Raw genomic sequence first — 16,761 nt, 5'->3', positions numbered from 1 at the left:
GGAAGTAGCACAGATGACATGCACACGCATACACACACACACACGCAGCGTTTAACCATTACTGCTTGTGTGGTTGATGGGGCGTGTGTGTGTTTGCGTGGATGAGAGATGAGAGAGTGAACTTTCACTTTAATATATCAAGTAACCAAGGAGACTTAGGCCACTGATCAATATTTGATTCAGTGTCATTCGAGCAGATTGTGTGTGTGTGTGTGTGTGTGTGTGTGTGTGTGTGTGTGTGTGTGTGTGTGTGTGTGTGTGTGTGTGGTGATCTTGGACCGCTGTTGTCCATTGCCTTTATTATAGAGGTTGTGGCGCAGGTCCAATGTGTGTGTCAGCAGAGAGAATGGTCACTACCCACAGTGTTAGCTTACATTGATTTTGTCATCCCAGGTTGAGCCAAGATGGCACCCATAACACCAATTGCTGCGAACATTAAAATGGTGACATCATATTTAATATTCATACACCTGTCCCTGGGTGCCAGATTTCTTCAGGAGTGGTTTTGTGGTAATTCCAGCATACAGCCGAGGAGGGAATTGTTGCCAAACAGGGACGTTGAGTTCCATCAGTGCAATAAGAGCTGGAGCACAGTGTGGGACGTGCTTCAGCTGAAGGATGATGCAGTATCCAGTGTCGTTCTTCATCAAGAGAGACAGACACTGATATGTTCTTGTCTTTTTAATAATAAAAATATATATTAAGTAATGTTTATGTATCAAATGGACTAAAGTAAAGGCCAGCTTTCTCTATCAGCTTTTTACTATGAACAAATGGGTCTAATGTTACAAGAACATAAGCATAACTCAGCGCATTGTCCTGTCATTATCATTATCTTATATTACATTTAGAAAATATGAGTGAGTTTAGTTGTTACTGAGATATATGTTTCCAAAAGTGTGCAATCTAAATACATAAACTAGCCACACCACAGTTGCAAAACTTTAGATGGCAACGCTGAGAGGTCGCTCAGTGTAGAGAGAGAGAGTGAAACCTATTCCAGTCCCGTTATTCAGTTTGCATGATGACAGGTTTCCGTGACCTCCCTCTGTAGACATACTTGTCTTCTCTCTTGGCAGTGGGGTAAGAGGTTGACGAGCCGTCTTTTTCCAGCAGCGATACTGTCACTGAGAGGGACTCAAAGGGTTGCCAAAGTCATCAAGTCTCTAAATCCGCTGGGAGCCGTTTTAAAGAGTAATGCGGCACCCAGGTTGAGTATCTCATCACCTATTGAATGATTTTGACAAAATGCGAGACGGTGTGGGTGAAGAATGGGGGAGAGCAGGGGAATTCAGGCTTCGGCCAGAATGTTGAGAGGAGGAAGAGGGTGGAGTGTGCGTCGAGCGATATGATAAATCTGTAAAGAAATGGGAGGGAAATAAAATGGAAGTGGAAAACCACTTTGATTCACCACTCTGAAACAGATTCTCACTTTTAATGGTCTATTTGTTACGTGGTCACCGTCTTGAGATCATACTGCAGTAATATCCACTTTTATACAAATTACTGAGTCAGTGGGTAGATACAGTAAAAGCAGATTTATTTCTGAATTAACTGTGGTTTGATTTGAACCTGTCCATGGAGGGGCTGCATTTATCAAGTGCATATATACTCATCAATTAGCTATGTGTTTCTGACAGTCTTTACTGCAGCTGTAAGCGGACAGCACTTAGGCTCAGGCCAAAGTTTTATTAATGCTGCCATTAATTTTTATGTGTTTGGATTGTGATATCAACATGTGGCTTTTATGGCTGGCTCCTCTCACTGTAAAATCGATGGTTATTAAACACCAAAGGCCTCAGAGAAGTCGGCGTCCTACTTTCTTGGTTACTTTGATGCTTTTTGTATTTCTATGTTTCGATCCTCCTTGATCTTTTCTGCTGTCTGGTTTTAAGTACTTGCTGTTTTTTTAAAAATTCCTTCTTTATTCTTCTGTCCTCTTGTCCGATCTTGTTATCCCCATGTCCTTGTTTCCTCTCCTATCTCCTCTCTCTCTTCTCCTTTTCCTCCATCCCTCATCTTCTTTTCCCTTTTCTCTCTCTTTTCAACTTTTCCCCCTCAATCTCCTCCTATTGTTCTTTCCTTCCTCCTTCAGTCCTCTGACCTCTCATCTCCTCCGCTTCCTCTCCATCCTTTCATACCACTCAGCTCTCTTCACTTCTCTCTCTGCCTGCAATCCATCACCTCCTCCTCCTCCGCCCCCTCTTCTCTACTGGGTATAATCTGAAGCATGAGTGTGTGTGTGTTGGTGTATCTCTCTCTCTATCCATCTGAGCCCCATGTTCTGAGTTATTACTCTCTAATCATCAGTGAGCCCAGAGCCAATCCACAACACACACACACACATTTTTCCATACTTTACAGATATGTATCCAAACCTGGATGAGAGCACTTTTCATCCTTTCATTTGTACATTAAATGACTGTTTGTTTCAGTCATTGAGTTTTTGCGTTTGTTATGCAAATCTATCAGATTGTCCATTTTGTTCTTTTTAAAGTTCAATATCATTCAGTTGGGATTGTCCTTTGATATGATGGATATGATATTGTTTGATTATTTTATTGCTATAATGTTAGTCTTGTGATATATGCAAAAGTTCTTTTAACACATATTTTTAACCCTGAAGAATCCACTGAGATATTTTGGCATGAAAATAGATATTTGACCATTCGCACCACAGCCTCTTTAGTTACGTCTGCTGTGACGTCAAGCTTCCCGTTCTCGCACGGCAATGCATTATTTGTGTATTGCATGGTTGAGCTAGTACACACTTTTATGGTACGGCATGATAGGTGAAATGTTATTCGTCCTGACATAAACCTGCTTGCTCTATGCTTTCTAGAGCGAATAATACATAGACAAGGAACTCAGTGGTGAGATTTGCTTTAATTAACATCTGTATTTTCAAACAGTGTGCTTTACCTTTTGAAGTGAAAAGAATATGAGGAGGGCAGGACGAGCTGCCTTCGTTGCGCTAAACTCTTGATATACTAACGTCTTGGTTCCCACAGGGTGGATGTTCCAGTCCTCAACAGGTATTTCTCTAAAGTAACCTGCAACGTTGCATAATAATGTACAGTAATGCCCAGAACGTTTTTAAGAATAGATTTCATTTCCTGTATTCTGGAGTCTTTTAACAGGGGGTTTGATACTTTTATCCAGCTATACTAGCATGAGAAGAATTATGGATACATATTTTAATTTCATCCAGAGGAAGTGGTTTGCCCCGGATCTCATATTTAAAGATATTAAAAAGTTAAAAGCACAGAAATTGATTCAATGACTAATTCAGAGCCGTCTTTAATGATAACCACTCATTGTTTATTTAAACTTCAGGATGTCTTTATGCTTTCATGCAATTGCAATTTCTGTTAAATGAATTTCTTTAATGTTATCAAATCAAAGTGGAGAGAACAACTATGGTCTAAGTGCCCCTGTGCATTCTCCAATAAACTCTACTACTATGAAGAATCAGCAGGACCTGAGGCCTGTGTCTCAAAGCTAGATTATGTTGTTAGCCAGTTATCTTGGTGGCTTTGTTTACACACATTTTTTTGCACATAACACTGCTACCGAGAAGCACTCCACATAAATATTTAAGACAGCATTTCATGACAAAAGGTATCAATATAACAACCATCTGCCATCTTGAATTTATATGTGTCATAGGTTTGAGGAGTGTGGTGTGAGCAAATCCATCAAGTTAGTTAACTTTTTTCTGGCTAAAAATACATATTTGCTAACATTTCAAATGGAAAATAACTTAAAATTCAACACATCTCATGAAATATTGAAATGAATGTGACACAATTAAACACTAACAATGACTTAAGTGGGTTGAAGCTTTTTCTGTCTTTTATTTAATACATTTCCTAACCTCACACAATTATCAGGGGTCCTGTGCCCAGCTATAGCTCCTCTCTGCCTTTGTACCTCCTTCATTGTTTTCTTCATTAGTCCCCTTCATCCCTTTTTTTCTTGGCTTACTTCACTTGTTCCTTCTTTACCTCTTCATTTCATCCCTTTCTTTCCTTCTCTTTTAAACTCATTTGCCCTCTCACTTTCCTCTTTCCTGTCATGCTTTCCCTCTTCCTACCTAGTGTTAGCGGCGTGCTTGTGTGTGCGTGCTATATGAGAATCTACCTGGGTTAAAACATGATATGGAATTTCATTGATTTTGGCATTATCTCAATAAACAAGCGTTCTGAAAATAGCTTAGAGTGGATAGACTGATGCACTGATTTTTGACATGGTAAAAACATAGTTAAAGTAGGCGAGTCTAATCTAGTCATTTAAAAAAGTGGTCGTGACTTGTCCCACCCTCATATAATGGCTATGACAACCGTGCCGAGCATAGCTGTTGTTAGAGCCTCATGCACACTGTTTAGATGTGTAAAAATTCTAATCTTGATAGTCCTGCTTCCATTTGCCATTCAGGGATGGTTTAATGGTCAATTTCAAAAACTTAAAATCTCACTTAGTCTCAGATCTCATTCGTTCATTAATACAACAATAGTGTGTGTTTGCCCCAATGTGATCATGCCATCAAAGTCAACCTCATGAGTGCTAAATCGTTCATTATCGACACTTATTAAACTACCGGTGTCTTATTTCCTCCTCTCCTTTTCATATTTCCTCCTTTTCTGTCTTATTTTCTTCCTCTTTATCACTGATAAACCCCCTCCTCCTCCTCCTCCTCCTCCTTTCCATCCCATCACCACTCTTCCAACACTTATCCCTCTCTGTCGGAAAGTTTGCATTCTACCATCACTCCTTCGTCGCTCTTCCCCTCTCCCCTCGGCTGCTCGTTTATTTGTCGTGCTGCTGACTTTACACAGGGCCAACATCGATCACAAACTAATAATGTTGCATAGAAAAATGGATAAAGAGGGAGATTTTTCCCCCTTTTTTTTTTTACATTGAAGGAAGGGAAACTTGTTTAAAATGAAAGATGGATTGTGGTGGGGAAAAACATATGGTTTGAATCCATTTTTCAAAACACACATACATGCTTGTGTTTAACTATGTCATGTGGTCTATCTGTCCTCCAGGGTCAGGGTACCCGTATGTTCTGGAAGCCCCAGCCCAGGACTTTATCTCTGGTAAACATGCAAACAAAAAACATCTGAATTATTATTCCCAGTCTGCCCGTTGAACTACCAACTACCCATCAATCCTTACACCGTCAACTCTGCTACAGCTAATACAGCCGCACTACTACTCCCATCATTAATCTTTAATAAGTGGTCATTAAGTGTTGCTGCAACTTAATCAAGTGCTTGAGAAATGTTCCTTCCCCAAATGCTGTGCGACGTATTAATACCGTCAACAATTTTAAAAAATCACATGGTTGTTATCTGCAGATTCCCTCCGTGTGGGAGTGTGAGTGTGCGTGTGTGTGTGTCTCTGAAGGCAGAGAAAGAGGGAAAAATAAAAGCACTAGCCTGCAGTTTGCAAAGACACACACACACACTCTCTTACCTTGTGGCTTCATATTAATCAACATCCAACATGAAAAATATCTGTGTGCATGTTATTCCCGTTCTGCTGTGCGTCTCTGCGCCAAAAAAGACTAACTCCCGCAGCCTGGCCTTATTATAGCTAGCCTCGAGCCTTAATGGAAAGTAATAAAGAGCTCTGAACATAGTTTAGTTGTGTGTGTGTGTGTGTGTGTGTGTGTGTGCGTGTGTGTGTGAGATAGGGGAGATGAATGGCTCTGATTAGTCGGTGCAAGCTGCAGACAACCATGATGATCAATGTCTCCTTTTCTTTCTGCTGCTTAAGAACAGACAAATGTTCCATGGCCACACACACACACACACACACACACGCACAACTGTGTGCAGTGTGTTTGTGTGTGTGTGTGCGAGAGAGAGATTGTGCATTTGCGCGCAACTACGTTTTGTTTCTCTTATACAAAGCCAGAAGATTGATGGTGTTTCTGCTTTAATTTTGCATTTCCATATGTATGAATGCTATAACACCTTATATGGACAGTACATATATGAATATACTATGTGTGTGTGTGTGTGTGTGTGTCTGTCAGTTTGAAGAATTGCAAAGGTATGTGCAATGGAAATGCTCTGAAATTGGTTGCTCCATGTGTATCGGGGTATAAAAGTGTAAATCAGTGCACTTGTGTGTCTGCAAAACACTGCAGAGCGGAAGCGCTGACTCTGCAACAGCAGAGATGGGGGTGAGAGGGAGCGAGAGAGAGAAGAAGGAATGAATGGACCAAGAGCAGAAGTGGAAGGAGGATTTGAAGGAGAGGGAGGTAGAAAAGTTAACGTAGGAAGGGGGAGGATGGAAGTCATAAGGAGGTAAAGAAATAGAAGAAAGAGATGGAGGGGGAGTTGATGGCAAAGGTCTGGGGACCGGATGGATAAAATAAATGGAGGTAGAATGAGAGAGGTAGATGAGAGAGAAGCAATACAGACAGTTACTGTAGCAAAAGGTCCCTCGGCTTTTGGTTCATCAGGCTTTCATCCAGGAAATGAAACGACTTACCTCTCCCCTGTGTGATCAGGCTAAACACACACACACACCCACACACACTCTGAGAGAAAGAAACACATTCTCCCAGGGCGTTTAACACATTAAGACCAGATGCAACATTTGCGCGCTTCTTCCTTTAGAGCCCGATGCGACATGAGTGTGTTTTAGATGATGTCATCGTTTTCAAGACAGGTGACCAATGAAAAGCATCGTGATTTGCCGAAATACATATGGGGAAGGTGAAATACAATTTGGGATGTGTTTTTTTGTTTGTTTTTTATCCCATCTTAGCCTCAGATTTTACAAGGTTGTTGTCAAAAAATGCCTTATGTTTGAGAATGTTTTTTTTTTTAGAGGATGACAGGGTGCAATTTGTGAAAAAATCAGAGGGAGGAAATGTTTGACAATGCTAATTTAACATGCCAGAATGAAATCCCCTGACACTCCTTTCAGTACTGTGGATAGCACCACTCGGCCAGACATGCCAATACACTTAACGTCATTCTTGAAAGTCACTGTTTATTCCAGCTCTATATGCAGCAAACTTCAATACTGAATAGAAAATAATCACAACATGCAATAGTGCAATGTGCTTTCATCATACAAATAAATACGCCACAGTAATGTGTAGTAAGAAAACAGTCTGTGATGTGATGACAGACTTCTGTCTTCTTTTTAGACTTTCCTGTGGAGGGGTCGTCCCTCTTTTACTCACATCTCCGCAAATCTCTGAGCAGGGAAGGAGGCAACCCCTGGTCCATCATGTTGCAGCGCTTTACTTAGATTTTTTAGCCTGTAGCTTATTTTTATTTTAGATATTTTATATGGGCTATGGATGAAGCGGCATAAATCACTATGAGGAGGATAAATTTTTGTCCCCACCGGGGATAAAAATAACCTGGCAAATTGCACCCTGGAGGGCCTTAAGTCATAATGGGTTAAATCACACACACACAAACTTACTCACTCACTCATACTTGTATTGATGGACTGTTATTGTCATCATCAGTGGCACCATCTGGCTGTCTTGACTCTGCGCACGTGTCTGTGTGTCCGTAGTGTGTGTTGCCAGTGGAGAAATCATGCCGCTGCTTTCTCAATCACATCATCTCTGCTTCAGTGTCGATGCAGAGCTAATTTCGTTCGTTGTCATCATCACCAGTGTTTGACTGTTGTTTCACTGAGAATCATGAAACAGAGGTGTCTGATCATTAGTCCAAACGCTAGTCCCACTTGGAGACATTTTTAAATATCAAGTAAACGCGTCTTCATTTGATGATGCATCTAAAAACCTGTGCTGCTTTACAACACTTAAACTTCGTTTACTTACTGTTCACAAGCAAACTTGCATTCATTACTACTGCTCATGAACAATAAAATATTTACAATTATTACAACATTCTAACTCCAGGTTTTATTATAGTGGTAGTTTATGATTTATTTTTCTTATTATGAGAGTAAAAGGTTTAAGGGGCTATGAATTTGCCACCATAGCAGATGAACCAAAGTTTTTCATTACCTATGAAACTTAAGCTGTTCTGAAATCCTCCAAACCTTTAGCTTCTTTACAAACTGCACTACTTTTTGATCATCTGCGTTAGGGTTCAGATTCCTGGACTCTTTCTGGAAAACAGTGATCTTTATTAGTGAGCTCTATCTGCACCAGTACACTCTTATCAAATCAAAATAGTGCTGCAACTATAACAATTAATTTATCAATATTTTGTCAATTATTTAACCAGTCTTTTCATCTTCAAAATATCAGAAAATAGTGAAAAACTCCTCCATGGCACAGTTTGCAGAGTTGAAGTTGATGTCTTCAGATGTCTGCCCAAAAGTATTCAATTTGCAATGATATAAAGAAGGAAAGATGCCACTTCACTTGTTCTTTAATATATGGTTCTTTGAATTCTGTCCCTGCATTATGTAAAGTACATTTTACCTCACTCACTGAGAGCATTTCATCACCCAAGTATTTAGAAATTCCAGACAGACTAATAACATCAATAAAGGCTTTTCTTCGTTTGATTCAAATCTAAATTGGTCCTAAGTATGACAATATTCATTCAGACCCTAGAACATAAGAAGAACATAAGAACATATTTCTGATTGGGTAAATTGGAAAATTTCTCATTTTTAAATGCAGTAGTAGTCAAATTTAGCTATCAAAGGCTTCAGCTCTATTGCTGCTGTATCAGCTATCAAAAGCCCATATTGCTCAAAAGCAATGACCACTGCATACACATGTGCTGGCTTGGCTTGACTTGGTTTGACTCGGTGTGTCAGTCCAGCTTGGCAGGGATTTACATCTCCATTACAACAGGGCTGCCCGCTTGAAGGTGTGTCTTTAACTGATGACTTGCGTGTCTTGAGTCGATGACGTTTAAAAAGCAGCAGGCTGTATACATCATGGCTGTGACTAGTGGTCAAAGGAGCGGCTGCAAAACGGTGGATAAAGACATTTAATTTCCTATAAATTCTTCACAATAAAAGTCCCCCCATTATTTTGTTATTTAAAAAAAACTTTTAATATGAAACAGAAAAAGCAGGAAATGTTGGGTTTTCATCAGCAGTAACTTAAACACTAATAGTATCGCTAACAAAGCTCTGCTAACTCAGCGATAAACACATTTCATTTCCTATAACTTCTTCACAATAAAAGCCTTCTGTTAGTTTGTCAGTCGAAAGCTTTTAATATGGCGCAGCAGCAGGAAATGTGTTTTCATCAGCAGTAACTTAATGTGGCTCAGATACCGCTGAAAGCAATCAAGAATGAAACGGTAAAGTAAAGCAGGAATCTGAAAGTACAATTACAGCAATTCAGGAACGAAACTAAACTTAAAACCACAAAGATTTAGTTAGGAGCTCCAAAAGTACTGAGTGCTGAACACACCGAGACGGCTCCCTCTCTCTGGTCTCCAGCACAGACATGAGTTGAGTCTCACAACACAGCTTGTTTGAGGGGGAGAAGCGGGGAGAAGGCATGGGTTGGCCAAGGTTGGTAAGATGTCACCGCAGTCCGCTTGGGGGCAGGTTGGGTGCGCGCATCTTGGGCGTGACTCAGCCCAACTCAGCACATTTAAACTAGTAATGGAAACACAAATCAACGTGGCATGGTTTGACTTGGTTCAGTCAAAAGTTCTAATGGAAAAACCCCAAAAGGCTACTTTCACCTCCTGTCTCATAATGGTTCATTCCAAACCATTAGATTCAGAAGGGGTGGTTGCCATGACAGCAAAGTTCAGGGTCTTGCTTGTAGAAACCAGGTCAGGTGCCGATGGCTGGCACTGTTGGTTCTAAAGCTCTGATGAGACACAGGGAGGAGTAACTTCATGGACAGAGAGAGAAAAAAATCCAGTTGCCCTGAGGACCTAATGCGTTCATTAAAGATGACATTAAGGCCATAGTATTGATCTTTGGATGTGTGTGTGTTCAGTCGAAGATCAAAAGATCCATTGATCAAAAAGTTTCAAGTAAAGTTTTCCAAGCCTGAGGTGCTCAGGCTTGGAGGTAAAATAATGACATCCTGCAGTAAGACTATTCCAGACAATTAACCAGGGACCATATGTCTTGCTAGAGTAATGTTATACCATTAGATTTAGATACAAATGAAAACAAGTTGGTGATTGCCTACCCCCTGAAGTCCAAGTGTGTGCATGTTTGTGTGTTTAAAGTTTAGTTCCACTTGGAATCCAGTCCAAAGTTGACAAAATTCTAAGACTTGTGACTTTGTGTTCAGACAGAATGCAAAGCAAATTTTAGAGGAAGTGCAATTATATACCAAATCAATGGAAAGACGCAATTAGTCAAAAATTCCCACGGGGTGGCAAAGACAGGTCTGCGTGAGTTGAAAACATTCCAACCTGAGTGAAAACTTCCTAAAGCTTTATAGACAAGGGAAAAAGAGAGCAACTTGACAGTGGGTACACAGGCTGTTAGCTAAAAAGTTTACATACAGATGGGTGACAGATGATAGTAAAAACCAACATAAAATATCTGATTAAGGTCTTGGTCACCAAAAGCCTCCAGAACAGCTTCAGTGCTCCTTTTCATAGATTCTTCAAGTCTGTGGAACTCTACTGGAGGGATGAATGCCAGTCTTCTAGTGCTGTCTGCCAAATCTCCAAAGGATGTTCAACTGGGTTTAGATCTGGTGACTGTGAAGGCCAAAGCATGGATGGTAACTGCTTAATTCTGCTGTACAGCTATCAAGAATCTGCGTTGGTAATGTTACTCCACTTCTTAATTTGGGTGAGCAGAATCTTAACTAAAGGATGTCACGGCACACAGCAGTGAGGCACCAAACCTAGACCCCAAAAAATTAAAATAAAAAATCATAAGTAACATAAACTGAGAGCCGAACTGAAACCTCAAACTGAGACTTTAGCCTTAGATGTTCAGCTCATTAATGTCCCTGTTCGCTAAGAGTTTTGACCCAATGAACAGAAATCGTATTTGCTTCTTGGAAAAATTATTGCTATGAAACATTCATAACAAGTCCACTTGATGCTATTTGATGACATTTCTCTTCTTTACCCTGCATTGCTTTGAAATGCAGAAAAATATCTGAGTTGAGCTCATGGGTTTTAGTGTTACTCCCTTAAGAAACATTAAACATATATCACACTCTCTCCGCAAGCGATTAAAGAGGAATGCCAAGGCTGTTTTTGCATAATAACTTTGTGGATTGTGCTGGCCTGTGTGTGTGTGTGTGTGTGTGTATGTGTGTGTGTGTGTGTGTGTGTGTGTGTGTGTATATATGCCATTACACCTCATTAAACAGACATTGTACTGCAGCCATAAGACGGATGTCACAACCACCGTTACTCGACGAGCGAATGGAGTGATTGAGTGCGAGACGAGGCGCTTTGCCTGCTCGCCCGGGACTGACGCCGACGCCGTTACAGCACATTTACATAAACATCACCTCCTTTTACATCTCATTAGCATAGAGAACACATCAACATGAAGGAAGGAGCAGAGGAGGGATAGATGGATAGATTACTGAATGGAGGGGAGACAGGCTGGGGAGAGCAAGAAGGAGACGCTACAGTTAGTGTGCTGAGAGAAATGGGATTGCCATATTAAGTACCAGAGGAAACATTTACAGATGCGTTGTTGGTTTCATTACTACAACAACGTTTCTTTTTTGTCTTAAGGGGCCAATTTGTCTTGTTAGTTTTTGCCCTAATCTTCTTCCTCTTCCCTCAATTCTCTCCTGTGCTGCCTCTTTCTTTCTTTTTACCTGCAGCTGCAGACAGTATCAGCCCTTTATGTATAAAAGACAGACCAGCTTTCATGACAGCAAAATTCTGAACTGGAATCTGTTAAATTCAATGGTATCGCAGTGATCAGTGGAGTCACAAGGCGAGATATATCTGTACAGAGCTTTCACATTTATTTCAGCTTCGGTCAACTTTAGCATGCGAATTCGGCCAATTGCAGTACGTCTTGTTAGTGCTAACTTTTCCAACACTTTTATCTAACCCTGCTCTACTTTGCAGACAGAAATCAATGGCAGAAATATGACTTTTAACTAAACTGTTTTAGCTTTTTTCCAGCTGGCTAATTTCTAGCTGACCTGCTCAAAGCATTGTTGCAGAGTGACAATTCATCCAGTGTAGCTTTTTGCTAATATGAGAGTGAAAAAAATAATCGCAGAAAATAAGAGACCTACTGTGTCACTTATACATTTGTCAAAATCAAGCCAGTCTGGAAAACTTTAATAGTGGATTCTGCTGATTAGAGGATTCTGCTTCTCAAGACCTAAACATTTCTGTTGCAAGCAATCATGTGATGCCAGTGGAAATTCCCATCTTATGTGAACGTAGCATAAAATCACTTTCATGCCATTATCTGTTTCAGATAACAGTAACTGTAAAGGGCAATGCATGTCAGTGCCAAAAATGTTAAAGATCCCTTCCAGACATGTTTGAAGATAAATTTAAAAAAAACTCTGCTTTGACTAATAATTTGTGTCTGATATGGTTTTTCCACAAAAAAGTTCAAATACATCCTTAAAAATCCTCAAAATTAGATCTCATCCTTTCCCCTCAAAAATACAGAATCAACAAATATGCAAATATTGTTAATTTCAAAAGTTTGACTGCTGGACATGATGTTTCCTACATAAATCATGCTCATAAGTACACACCTTAAACTGAGATTTAAGGTGAGCACAGATAAACTTTCATCCCTCAGCAGATGAATGTGAAAACAGCTTTCAAATGTCAAACTCTGCACATACATCATTCTGCACAGTGAAAATCAAACATCCAACCGCAGGAACAGGAAGAAAAATACATTTTTTAGTTGAGGGAGACTTTAAGTATAGTCTTTCACAATTCACATTTCACAATTAAATGAAAAAAAAATCTCTATGGCTCTGTTTCTAGCCTCCTCTAACCGTTTGACAATGGAAACAGTCAATAAGAATGTTATATACTCTACAATGTCGCCAACTTGTATGGTGGAACCTGATAATACGAACTAAGTTATAGGTTAACTCACACAATATGTTCAAACTATGCTGTGCTTGAGTGTAAACACCAACCTGCTGGTTCCTAACTTAGCTGATGTAATGGTGAGACATGAGATGGTTGGCACTGTTTGTCGAGACTTCTGCTCCTGAGCATAATATTCTGACGGAGACAGATCATGATGTAAAACCCACAACAGGTATTGAAACATCTTTTAAGTACAAAAGTAAGTACAAATTAAAGTTTAAAGGTATTCACACTAATTTAACTTTGATACCAACATTTGTGGCATAACCCTTTAAAAACCTTTGTTCTGTACTGTATATACATACAGTATATACTTTACTATACATACTGTATCTCGCCTCACTCTATCTTTCAAAGTTGCTGTTTAAAAAGCAGAAGAGCTGAATAGTCAGATTTGCCTATATTAGTTCTGATCTAATTAAGCTGGTGGTCTTAAACACAACCAGGCATTTCTAATTGAATCTCTCCCTTATGCATGAAGCCACATAATGAATGTGGGAGCACATACACGCGCAAAATGGGGATAGGCCTCATTGGCATGACTGTGCAAAATTAAGGCATTAATGGTAGGCTTCTTTACCCTTTACACCCATATATAGCTGTCACCTTGCATAACAAATGAGGGGGTGATTTGAATAATTGGATTTTGTGTGGGAGCTGTAGCAGGGAATCTGCACCACTAGTGATTTTCCTCCAAGATGTGTGTGTGTGTGTGTGCATTCACTCTGCCTACCTCTTGCCCTCATTTTCAACATAATCATAGCAGAGTTAGACCGATATGTTGGTTTTCAGATACTTTCCTTTTATTAAAAAATACACATTGGTTTGTTAGTTTCATCTACCTCTGAGATGATGGATAGGGTGCAGTTTGATTGATTACACATTTAATGTACAAATGATCAATATTGCCTCGGAGAAACCTTTTTCCTACTGGGAAATATCAACATGCCATCCATGAAAAAGGTCTATTCTTATTAAAAAATTTCAGGCTAGTATGTAGGAATATCATTTCTAGTTCGGTAGGTATCAGGAGGTCTTGTGCACTCTCACTAGTATATGCAAGACATTTGTGATATTACACTGGACGTCTCAGCAATAATGGCTAACTTTGGCTGCACACACCAGCCCCAGTATTACCATTACAATGCAGTCAAAACCCAGAAGGTCATTCAACAACATATCACTGTTCTGAAGGTATTTCCACAATCCTTAACTCTTTTAACCGTGTATATGAAAAAATACAAGAAAAATACATTTTTTAGACTCTATTTCAGACAATATACCAGTATAATCACAGAAATGTCATTTCTGCTTACCTGTGTTTGGTTTAGGAAAAAAAGGCACATCTTGGGAAACAGGTTAAAAATAAGCATTTTATTGTGCAACATTGTGCTTTCTTTGATGTCCCGTAAAGCCCCTAAACACCTATAATCCCCCCTCACAGGTGTTTCCACTTATGTTGCCTGATTAGACCTCTTCTCAGGAGTGTGTGGGAATGTACAGACTGTGCTTGATTGACATCTCCCTCACCCTTAGTTTTGCTGCACCTGTTGGGCGAGACAATTTACACTCATTGTTATTAGTTCATAGCATCTGGCGACATTATGGTTGTGACCGAAATCACTCCCTGTTTACAGTCCGCTGTATTTAGCCTTCACCATATTGAGTGTCCAAATTCAAGTGTGTACAACTATATAATGTCCTCAAAAATGAACAACTAACAATCTCACAACAATTCTACACTGCACCACATTTTATAGATGGGGAAATTACTGCGACTCTACAGCTGTCAGAGATGAAGCAAAATGATGATTAGTCAGTGTCTGAAAACCCAATTTACTGCTCACTGTTGAGTGTATAGAATATAGGGGGTAGTCACAACATATGTAATAGTGCATTCATTCAGAGTTAGCATAATTATGAGATTCCAACTTGTAAGTATCACTCACACTGACTTCCAAGTCATGCTGTAATTACAACTGGGAAACTGACTTTTCTGAAAGCTCCTCTGTATCCAACTTCATAATACCTGAAAATCTATCAAATAGGGATGTCAAATGTTAGCCAAAGTCTGGTGCTAAAGGTGAAACTCAAATTTAATGGATAGAGTTACATACAGCACAATATTTTTAACCTTCACTACACCAACTCTCTCTAGTCGTAACCATGGGAATCTTTCCCATTCCCAGCATAGCTCCACCCAACCGCAACCTGAGCAGAGGTCTAATTAACCAGGTTGTTGAAAACATTGGTGTGGGTGTACAAAATTTCAGAGCACAAATAAGTCATTTCAAAGGACAAAGGGCAGAAAATTAGTTTTTTGGCACTGACACTTTCCAGGTTTCATGTATTTTTCTGTAACCCTCCCTGAGAAGAGTAAAATTAAGAGAATCACTGAATACTTAAAAGAAAACCTTTTACACATCCAAGTTCAGTTTACTTGTCTTGGAGAGTACTTGGCCTGTAAATACAGTTGTATAATGACTTCTGTGGCTCTGATGTCACCACAGTATTTTATTTTATCGAAGTCTGCCTTACACATTTGGAGGTGGAGCTTGACAGATATGGATCTATCAAAAAGACACAATTGAGTTGCATTATGGGAAATGTAGGATCCAGAGTTTGCCCCATTAGGAACTGATAGTCAGGATATCTTGGCCTCTGTTGCAACAATTTTGACCCTCAAGTTTTAAAAATCTGTCTCTTGCAAGTCCCCAAGTTTTCTGAAACTTTAATATCAAATAGCTGGAGTAGCCCTTTAAATTATTATCAGCACTTAATTTCTGATATAAGTAGTTTCAATCCAGAAATATTGGTATTGATACTCTGATAGTCTTCAAAAATGCATCACTCAAACCAAAATAAACACACACATGCTTAATGCCAGGCCAAGGAACTAGACGCACTGTGTATCCAAGGCAACCTAAATTAGTCCCAGCAGGTATGTGAGCATTATGTCTTGCAGAGGAGAGCGCGAGCAAGCGGGGCGAGCCAGAATGAAAAGAACAGATAGAGGGAGAAAGAGAGAGGTGAGGGTGCAAAGAAAGAAGTGTGGAAAGGAGGAGTGGAGGGCAGCAGATAAGGCCTGAGAGGGAGAGGAGGAGATGAGAGGTAAAGTCAGGGGTTGAATGTGATTAGCAGAAAGGCAGAAGAAGAAAAAGAAGGGAGGGAGCGAGGGATGATGGGATCAAGGAGCAGAGGGATGGAGAGGGAGAGTGGTGCAGAGGCTGAGTCAGAAGGCAATGAGAGTGATTGGGAACTAGCATGCTGCTTATTGCATGCCATGAAGAATAAAGTCAGCAACCAGTCTGCAGGGTCACTGTGTGTGTGTTTGTGTGTGTGTATGTGTGTGTATGTGTGTGTGTATCTGCAGAAAAAGCTATTAAGCAATACCAGCACAGACAGAGCTAACTAAATTACATCTCCAAAAAGACAAGATTACACTTGCTGCTAGACATGCACACACACACACACACACGCACACACACACTCCATGTTAAGAAGTACAAAGAAATCATGTCTGCACACACACACACACACACACTAATGCTCATTTACATTGACTAGTGTCTGGATGACAGAAGGGGTCCAAGAGCACAGACGGCCCGTGGGTGAGATGACGCACACACACACACACACACACACACACACACACATGATCAAACACATAAATCTAAATATACACATATATGAAGCCTGTTTCTCAGAATTGCTACATAGCAGTCTGTGGAGTGATGGAAAGCAAAAGCGAATCATTGTG

At 40.0% G+C, this 16,761-nt stretch overlaps 1 protein-coding gene across 4 annotated transcripts in view; it reads left to right on the top strand.

Moving 5' to 3' along the window:
* Nucleotides 1-16,761, top strand: part of LOC122983737 (chloride channel protein 2-like) — a 162,579-nt gene that overhangs the window by 59,537 nt on the left and 86,281 nt on the right. For 3 of the 4 annotated variants that reach the window (XM_044353791.1, XM_044353789.1, XM_044353787.1), the window contains exon 3: nt 5,052-5,102. The exons of the other annotated variant lie outside the window; for it this stretch is intronic. In XM_044353791.1, the coding sequence (XP_044209726.1) occupies nt 5,052-5,102 (51 nt within the window). The remainder of the gene's footprint in view (nt 1-5,051; nt 5,103-16,761) is intronic. 4 annotated transcript variants of the gene reach the window in all.

This window comes from Thunnus albacares, chromosome 6 (genome assembly GCF_914725855.1).
Source record: "Thunnus albacares chromosome 6, fThuAlb1.1, whole genome shotgun sequence".
NCBI classification, from domain to species: Eukaryota; Metazoa; Chordata; class Actinopteri; order Scombriformes; family Scombridae; genus Thunnus; species Thunnus albacares.
The sequence above is the reverse complement of the archived record's forward strand: the minus strand, read 5'-3'. Positions and strand labels throughout refer to the sequence as shown.